General features: G+C 46.4%; 1 protein-coding gene across 1 annotated transcript; it reads left to right on the top strand.

The window, feature by feature from the left end:
• The first annotated feature begins 1,797 nt into the window (after positions 1–1,797).
• On the top strand, positions 1,798–6,141 carry irx5b (iroquois homeobox 5b). The gene is made up of 3 exons (XM_070972568.1): positions 1,798–2,114; positions 3,014–3,419; positions 5,298–6,141. The coding sequence occupies exons 1-3, from the start codon at positions 1,884–1,886 to the stop codon at positions 5,936–5,938; spliced, it is 1,278 nt and encodes a 425-aa protein (XP_070828669.1). The 5' UTR covers positions 1,798–1,883; the 3' UTR covers positions 5,939–6,141.
• The last annotated feature ends 3,786 nt before the right edge of the window (positions 6,142–9,927 follow it).

Here is a 9,927-nt window from a genome sequence, read left to right as displayed (position 1 = left end):
TCTGCTGCAGAGCCTCACCTGTAGAACACCTGAAGGCCTCTCACCCGGAGGAGAGACTGAGGGCTGACTGCACGAGAAAAGGAGCGAAGAGGAGCGAGGAAGAGCGAAGAGGAGGGACGAGGAGGGACGAGGAGGGACGAGGAGCGCTCCCAGTCTTCTCCTGCTGGGACCAAGTCTTCCTTCAGTCGTCCTGCTCTCCTAATTATAGGAGACACAAATGAGATTAGACAGCAGCTGAGCCGAGACACACAGGAGGACACTGCGTCACGTTTCATCCATTCATCCATTCATTCATCCATTCATTCATCACCACGACTTCAGACTGTGGAATCAACTGTCACCTCAGGAAGAGTACGAAAGTATCAGCATCTAAATACACTTAGAAGTACTCATCATGCAGAAGGGCTCATTATATGACTGGATTATGATTATTGATGCATTCATGTGTTCATCACTTTAATGGTAAACGTGGAGTTAAATTACTTCATATACTGCGGAGTACTTTAACCAACACAATAAATCCTTTATGAGCTGATTATGTTTTGTGCAGGAAAGAGAAGTACTGAAGTATGAAGTAGAATAACATGAAAATACTCCAGCAAAGTACAAGTACCTCAGATTTGTACTGGAGTACAGTATTTGCTGTAACCTTCCTCACATGAACACATGAAGCTAACAGAGACATCTGACCTTTGACTGCATGGTGGTTTAAGGGCTGAATCGGATCCACGCCGCAGACGTTCAGCTTTTATTTGAATGAATGACTGAATGACTGAATGAATGAATGAATGAATGAATGAATGAATGAATGAACATGTGAGCAACCAAAGCTCAAAGCTTTGGAGGCCATGAGGACAGTTTGAGGACACCAGCCAGAGGGCCTCATGCCCCGCCCACCTCCAGGTACACCCAGAGGGCCCGCCCACGGGACACGCCCACATGTCCCACACAGACGCCTGATTGGACGTGTTTGACTGTCAGTTCAGTCCAATCAGGTGTCTCATGAGACACAGATGTTTACTTTGTCAGAATGAAATAAAATTAACAACAAAAACATTGTTCATGTACACATTCATGTGTGTGCGTGTGTGTGTGCTTGCATGTGTGTGTGTGTGTGTGTGTGTGTGTGTGTGTGTGTGTGTGTGTGTGTGCTGTATGCAGGTTGATGTAAACAGTGCAGCAGGTGGTCAGATGTCCTCAGTCCTCCTGGGTGGCTGCATTCCATTGGACGCTGTCTTCCCTCACAGACCTGCTGTTTGCTCTCCACCAATGAGGAACGTTTGTCTTCTTCAGGTGTTTCCAACCTGCTGTTTCAGATCTGTGCTCATATTTGTCTCCACGTCTCGGTGCAACTGGGCAGGTGGTTAAAAAGTGAAGCTGGCTTTCCATCTCCTGCTGCTCGCTCTCTCTCTCTCTCTCTCTCTCTCTCTCTCTCTCTCCCTCTCTCTCTCCCCCTTCCCCCCTCCTCTCTCTCTCCCCCCTTCTCTCTCTCTCCCCCTCTCTTCTCTTTCTCTCTCTCTCTCTCTTTCCCCCCTCCTCTCCCCCCCCTTCTCTCTCTCTCTCCTCTCTGTCCCCCGCTCCCCCCCCCTCTCTCTACCCCCCCCCCCCCGCTCTCTCTCTCCAGTCTGTCGGAGTCTTCAGCTCAGATCAGTTCCGCAGCAGCGGAAGTGGAAAACTTGCAGCAGACGCACAAACTAAACACCTGCGATGCTCGTGGATGCTCCTCCGCCTGTAAACCTCCTCTTCCCTCCTTTTCTTCTTCTTCTTCTTCTTCTTCTTCTTCTTCTTCTGCTCTTCCCTCTGCTGTCCCGGGGAGACGCGCGCTTTCGCTCCCCGATGTGAAGTTGGCCCGTGCGTCGCAGTCCGGCTCCGCGCGCGCCGTCATGGCTTATCCTCAGGGTTTCCTCTTCCAGCCGTCCGTGTCCCTGGCTCTGCACTCCTGTCCGTCCTTCAGCTCCGGGGTCATCTTGGGACCGAGGACGGACGAGCTCGGCCGCTCCTCTTCGGGCTCAGCCTTCGCTCCGTACTCGAGTTCGACGACCTCTCCGGGCTTCAACTCCCACCTCCCGTACGGCGGGGAGCCCCGGGCCGCCGCCACCCTCAGCTCCTTTGTGGTGAGTGTCCGCAGCGGAGCGGGTCGGTCCAGGTTCAGGTCTGGTCCTGGAGTCCAGACCGTGATGGAGCCAAAGCGTCGCTTTTGGTGCGTAAAGAGAGAGAGAAAGAAGAAGCTGCGTTTAAAAACGTGTCATTAAAATAAAGCTTTTCATTTTCACTGTGACACGAACATTGATCAAGTTTTTAGGTAAAACTGACCTGAAGTCAAATTTAAAAAAATCATCTCTCCGATAAATTTCATTATTTCCCAGAAACAAATTTTACATCTCCCAACGTGAAATAATGATTTAACTCTGCGGCCGTTTATTAAAGAAATCATGGAGATTTCCCTCCTGAGCTCGTGCGTCAAAGCGGCTCTTCTCTTTTTTTCTGACGTTTTTAAATCAAATCTGGTGCCTGATTTTCGCCGCGCGTCATTTTTAAATTAAGTTTCACTTTCTGTGCTGTGGAGGCTTCAGTGCTTATTTCTCTATTTACGATTTATTGAAGATTTAACTGAAACACAATCCACCAACATCTGAGTTACATTTCAAGTGAAAACATGAAATGTGATGAAGAGCGTTGTTGAAATGTGAAATGTGAGCACGTGGCTGGATTTAAAGGCTGCGATGAGGCTTGTTTGTGATGGCCTCCGCTCCGATCCAAATTAAATTCTGTTTGTCTGCTTGTGTGTTTTAATTAAACCTTTATTTAACTCGTTGAAGATTAGGAATCTCCTTTTGGGAGGCGAGCTGCCAAGAAAGCAGCTTCAGCACACGAGCGTTAAAGCCGCAGACAGAAAACATGGAGGCAGAGCGAAGAGGAGCGAAGAGGAGCGAGGAGGCGCAGAAAGTCAGGAGAAGATCAGCTGTGCAGATTGATCAGGCTGCTCCAATAACGACATCATTTCCTGTTTCAGAGTCCCGGCTACGACCCGTCCTCGGGCATCTCCGGCTCCTTAGACTACCACCCGTTCGGGGCCCTGGGGCCCTACCCGTACGGAGACCCCACCTACAGGAAGAACGCCACGCGGGACGCCACGGCCACGCTGAAGGCCTGGCTGAGCGAGCACCGCAAGAACCCGTACCCCACCAAGGGCGAGAAGATCATGCTGGCCATCATCACCAAGATGACCCTCACCCAGGTGTCCACCTGGTTCGCCAACGCCCGCCGGCGGCTGAAGAAGGAGAACAAGATGACCTGGACGCCCAGGAACCGGAGCGAGGACGAGGAGGACGAGGACAACATCGACCTGGAGCGCAACGACGAGGACGAGGAGCCGATGAAGATGAGCAGCGAGGAGCCGGAGTCGAAGAGCGAAGCCGGTGAGTGAGAGGAGGAGGGTCTGCTGAGCGTGTTTCCTTCGATCGATCAGACGATCAATTGATCGTTCAGTCATTTCTTCATCACAAATGCTGTTCAGTTTGTCAGAAAACCTTCAGGTTTCCCTCGTCTTCATCGCACCAACAGAACCTCTTTGGGTTTTTTAACAAAACGCTCGAAGACGTCATCCTGGAAACTGATTTAGAAACCAAACAGCTGATCGATCGATCAGAGGACGAGGAGCCGATGATCAATCGATCGATCAGGAAAATGATCAACAGACGAAACACTGATGAGAATAAACGAAGGCCGACAAACGAGTCGACGCTGCAGCTGATCGAAGTATTCAGACCCTCTGCTGAAGTAAAAGTATCAGTACTGCACTGTGAAAATACTCTGTTACAAGGAAAAGTCCTGCAGTAAAAATACCACTGAAGTAAAAGTATGTGAGTATTATGAACAACACGCACAGAGAGTCAAAGTACGTCAGGTATTAATACTGTATGAATCTCTAAAAGACGCAGTAACCAGCTGTCAGAGGTATTGCAGGAAAAACTAGCAAGATGTAGAGATACTCAAGTAAAGTACAAGTACTTCAAATATACTTTGTCACATTCTGCCACTGAAATCTGAATCCGCTCATTTTTACTGCGTTTTATACTTCTCACACTTCACTGTTACTGCTGTGACTGTGTACAAAGTGTACAAATACATGAAGAGAATGAGAAGAAATTCAACCTTTTTTAAGAAATGATTGATTTCAGGTTTTAGTAAATTTGTTTATTGATTTATTCTACAGCCCTGATCCAAAGAGTCAACAACTGATCCACAATCAATCAATTAACAATTAAAATAAATAATCAAATCAATTAAAACAAATAATCAAAACAATCAAAATAAAAAATCAAACTGACACTGACAGCAGCTTCATGTGTTCATCTCCTCCATCCTTCATGTGTTCACAAAGCTCTGTCCTCTGTGATCGACTGATTCATACCCAATCATGATCCTCTCACCTGTTCACCTGTGGAACGATCCAAACAGGTGTTTCTGGAGCGTTCCATCTTTCAGTCGCTGCATCAGATTCACACAGAGATATTTACAGAAATCAATGAAAACACTGAACATTTTGACTCTGAGCTGTTCTCAGGTCAGTTTGTCAGACCAGCTGATCACAGTCTGTTTTAAGTCGACTCGTTATTTTCATCATTGATTAATCTGTATTAATCTGTATTAATCTGTATTAATCTGTATTAATCTGTATTAATCTGTATCGACACGCTGATTATACGTTTGGTCTGTAAATGGTGATTTTGTTTTGTTCGACCAAAAATCCAAAACCCCAAAATATTCAGTTTACTGAGACAGAAAAAAAAGAAAAGCAGGAAATATTATTTTGAAAAATAACAAAAAAAAACATGAATTCATTTAAAATAATTGTTGATTAATTTTCTGCCGTTCAGCTCGAATTCTGTTCACTCTGTCATCATTTTAATGTGTTCATTTTGTGTTTCTGCTCGTGTTTTACATCAGATTGAATCTGTTTGTTTGTTTGTTTGTTTGTTTGTGGATTCTTTTAAAACCCAAATTTAAAAAATCATTAATTCATTTATCCAGAAAATAATCTGCAGATTAAATTATGATGAAAATAATCAGTCGTGTGCGTGTGTGTATGTGTGTGTATGTGTGTGTGTGTGTGTGTGTGTGTGTGTGTGTGTGTGTATGTGTGTGTGTATGTGCATGTGTGTGTGTGTATGTGTATGTGTGTGTGTATGTGTGAGTTTATGTGTGTGTGTGTGTGTGTGTGTGTGTGTGTTGCTGTCCGTGCTCTCCCTCCTCTCTGCTGACCTCCTCCTCTTCCTCCTCCTCTCCCTCCCCAGCCGTCCGTCGCCCCCCCTCGGTCGGAGACTCGTGTGTGTTGATGTTCAGGGACGACAGCGGCAGCGACACCGATCGAGGTTTCACCGATCCGGACTTCAGAGACTCTGGGGACCGCAGGCTGGCCCACGTCCAGGGCCCCGCCTCCGCAGGGGCCCCTCCCCAGAACCCCCTGCAGGGGTCGGTCAGGGCGCCGGAGCCGGAGCGCGGGTCCAGCCCGCCGTCTAAAGAACACGTCGACTCCTGCCGCGCCATTCAGGGGCCCCACCCGGCCCCTAAACCCAAACTGTGGTCCCTGGCTGAGATCGCCACGTCTGCGGATAAAAGCAAAGGATCTAATGACTCTTCACAGAGCGGGGGGGCCGGACAGCAGCGGGCCCCGGCCGCCCCCGCGTCCACGCCCCGGACCCCGTTCCCCCACAGCCCCGCCCTGCCCCGACACCTGTACTACCCCTCCCCCTTCATCCCCGGGTACTCGGGCTACGGCCCCCTGGGGCCCCTGCACGGCAGCCCCGGCTCGCACTTGGCCCCCACGTCACATTTAAACGGATTACAGCAGACGATGCTGCAGCGCGCCGAGGCGGCGGCCAGAGACTGCAGGCTGCGCAGCCACGAACTGAAGAAAGGCACGACCAGCGCGTAGACCAGCGCGACCTTTGACCTCACTTACCGGAGCCAATCAGCGTTTGTGGGATTGTCCCGGATATCAAAGAAAACTATTTAACAGACAAAGGCCTCTGACTTTTATTTAGACACACAAATATTCAATTTTAGACGGCGTTTTCTATGTTGGTAAGATGTAACCTTTGTAGTGCGTTTCTGCACAGAACACCAAGTCCCATTAAAAGATAGTTTTATTAATACCAAACTGAGCAGCCGCCGTTTTTCAGCTCGCACAGCGCAGCGCTGAGGGGCAGGGCCGGCGTGAGCAGAAGATTTTCATTTGACGTTTTCCAGAAAACATCAGCAAGTCTCACAAAGTCTGACAATCAGTGAATTCAGAGCGGGAAAAAAAATATCAAAAAAAACAAGGTTTGAGCCCCACTCAGACTGGATTAACGAAATCTGACTCCTCGTTCAGGACGCCATTTTAACCACGGCGAAGTTACAGGACCCGGTCTGCGTCAGACCCGGTCTGCGTCAGACCTGGTAACAGTAGAGGGTGAAGCAAAGATACTGCATGAGCTGAATTCCAGTCATAAATCTCACACAGACATGAAACATGTTGATCTCAGTCAGTGAGACTTCACTTCCTCTGATGATCCACATCAAACCTCCAGAAATCCACTCAGAAACCAGACAAGAGGTGATTCAGACCTTCAGTACGTCCATGAGCACACTGCTAACAGCTAACAGGAGCTGCTAACTGCTAACAGGAGCTGCTAACTGCTAACAGCTAACAGGAGCTGCTAACAGCTAACAGGAGCTGCTAACTGCTAACAGCTAACAGGAGCTGCTAACAGCTAACAGGAGCTGCTAACTGCTAACAGGAGCTGCTAACAGCTAACAGGAGCTGCTAACTGCTAACAGGAGCTGCTAACAGGAGCTGCTAACTGCTAACAGCTAACAGGAGCTGCTAACAGCTAACAGGAGCTGCTAACAGGAGCTGCTAACAGCTAACAGGAGCTGCTAACTGCTAACAGGAGCTGCTAACTGTTAACAGCTAACAGGAGCCGCTAACAGCTGACTCAGCAGACTGTTCATGGAGGCAGCACCTACCTGCAGCTACAACAGCACACCTGTCCTGATGGCTTTCATTGTTTGTTATCATGGCAGTTCCCAAATAGGCCTATATTTTGTTGTTAGCCTGTTAGCATCTCTCAGATTAATGTCAAATTTTACACTAATTTATTCCAGATCCAAACTTTATTAAATGAATGAATCCGTTTTAATTGGTGGATCAATCAGTTCTGCTTGTCCAGGTTGCTTCATTTAATTAATTCAATCAAAGGAAATATTGTTCTTTAGCAGCTAAGCTAAAAGTAAATAGTGCGTTTACAGCCACTATGTCATTCTTCCTAACTTAGGGTGCAACAATAATAATAATAATAATAATGATAGTAACTTGTAGCTCGTGCTCTGCTGGGCTTTGGTGTTTTGGACAGCACTTACGCTACGCTATGCTACACTACGCTACGCTATGCTACACTACGCTAACATAACGGCAACCTGACGTTACGTTTTTGAGGTTTCACAGGTTTTCATTATTTAGCGCTGACCCACAACACTCAAAAATATTGAATTGGAAGTAACCTGAGTATATTTCACGTATACTCGAGTCCTGCCCTGCGAACGTCCACACAGTGTGGCGCTCGAGCTGCAGGTGAGCGGTGGAGGGCGGGTGTAGGTAGAATAACTACATGAAGGCAAAGGTGTAGAGTTACGCAGTATCTGAGCCATTTTAAGGTATTTTTACTGGGAAAAAACTTTTAAAAAAAATGTAATACTGTTACGATTTGTGGCTGTGCAAAAAAGGAAGTGAAACCAAATTGTGGACTTTATCAAAATAACAAGGCAACAGAGGACTTACAGGAGGGAGAGGCAGGTGAGGTCAAAACCAAAGAAAAATAAAATGCTTAGAGTTCAAAAATCCCAAAAACAAGAAGGCAGCTCCATCGAACAAACAGGAAAGCAGGAACGAGACGAGGACAAAGGGACGCGATCGCTTAAACGGACGGGGGAGGACACCTAATCACACACAGGTGGACACAATCAAACAATCACAAGGGCGGGAAGACACAGGAAGTAAAGCAAACATTGACACACGAGGGACGGCTACAAAATAAAACAGGAAATAAAATGAAAGTCCTGACTCATATCTGAGGGTGCGGAGTCATCGACACGTCCACTGATAGGAGACAATCTGCTCCACATCAAGCAGATTATAGATGAAGGTGGGGGCCACACAGGGTCCACGAGCCGCAGCTTGGACACCACTAATGTCTACCAACATTTCCTCAGCGTTTATTTCTTATTATTTATTCATTTATTTCAGTGGAGCTGCTCATAGAGAGAGCAGCAGGTCTTCATCAGCAGTCATCACGAGTCAAACTGCATGTTTATCACACACACACACACACGCACACACACACGCACACACACACACACGCACACACACACGCACACACACACACACGCACACACACACACACACACACACGCTGGAGGCGAGTAGGTAGCATTAATCTGCCTATTGAGCTGCTGCTCTGACAAACAGGAGGGAGCGCTGGACACGGAGGATGTGAGCGGCTAAGAGGCTTACAGAGCTGCAGCGCTGCCTTCAGCCTCTCTGAGGAGCGAATCGTGGACGTTTCAGATTCACACTTTTGAAGCGGGCGGATTTGATGCTGATCCTCCAGCAGCAAACACAGGAAGTGTGTGTCAGGGTGAGCTGAGCAGAGTCCATGTTTCATGTTCAGCAGAGAGGAAGAGGAGGAGGAGGAGGATGCTGTGAGGCCGCTCACCGCCGGGCAACCAGTTTTTATTCTGGAGCGTCTTCATGTTCATCTGCTGCCTGTACATTTACTGCACCGTGATACTGCAGACACGTCTGTCTCCTGAATCTCAGCACGACGTCTGAAAAAAGCATTTATAACACCAACATTTTTCTCTTTAAATCCCAAAATTTAAGTTTTCGTTTCATCTCAAATGTCCATTTGCAGCCTGAAGGAAGCCGTTTAATTTATTTTATTTATGCGTTTACAGCCACAACCTGTTTGCTTTTCCTGCGTTTGCAGTACTTTTATATGCACTGTAGTATTTTCCATTATGAGATTCATTTCACTCACTGATGCTAAATTACAGGCTTTTCTTCAGATGTTTTATTTATTCAGGCTAAAATAAATCAGTTTCAGTCAGTTCTGAATAAGCCATCAATGAGGAACAGTTCAGCATGATACAGACACGTTTAAACAGATTTTTCTAATCAGCAGAGATTAAATCAAACACGGAAATTAAATGCAAAATCAGCTTTTAAAAGAGGAAATTCTGCACTTTTTATGACTATTTAATTTAGTCAGATTGTCCCTATTAAAAACAATTAATCTGAATATTAATTATTTCAGGTTGAATTCTGAACATTAGTGTTGATGGTGAACAGTTGGAATAATAATAGTAATAATAATAATAATAATAATAATAATAATAATAATAAATGAACAGTGATGGTCCTGTTGTGTCACCACGTGAGACTCGCTGACGTGTTCGTGTGAATAAAGACTGAGGGGACAAAATGAGACGTTTCAGCCACGTTTGTCTCTCAGATAAAAGACGTTCACATTATTTTAAAATGAATTATTGTTTTGGTTGCTCTGTGTCGCCACAGCACGTCTGTCCTTCATCTTTGTCTCGTGCAAACCTTTGATTTAACTTTTGTTTTTAAGGACTTTTGAGGTGAAACCTGATTTCTCAGAACAAAAACCTGGAAAATAAAATAAAATGTGTTTCTTCTTGTGGTGAGCCGCTGGTTGATTCCCATCAAAATGCAAAATGAATTTTTAAAAAACGATTCAAACTGAATCAAATCGTGCCGTTAAAGCCGATCAAGGGAAGGCGTCGCGTTAACGTGAGCTGACCTCTTTGCATTTCTCACACAGCCGACTGTTTCACGCTGAGAGTTTCACTGCAGGCGCA

Source organism: Chaetodon trifascialis, chromosome 10 (genome assembly GCF_039877785.1).
Source record: "Chaetodon trifascialis isolate fChaTrf1 chromosome 10, fChaTrf1.hap1, whole genome shotgun sequence".
In the NCBI taxonomy this organism is placed as follows: domain Eukaryota; kingdom Metazoa; phylum Chordata; class Actinopteri; order Chaetodontiformes; family Chaetodontidae; genus Chaetodon; species Chaetodon trifascialis.
The sequence above is the reverse complement of the archived record's forward strand: the minus strand, read 5'-3'. Positions and strand labels throughout refer to the sequence as shown.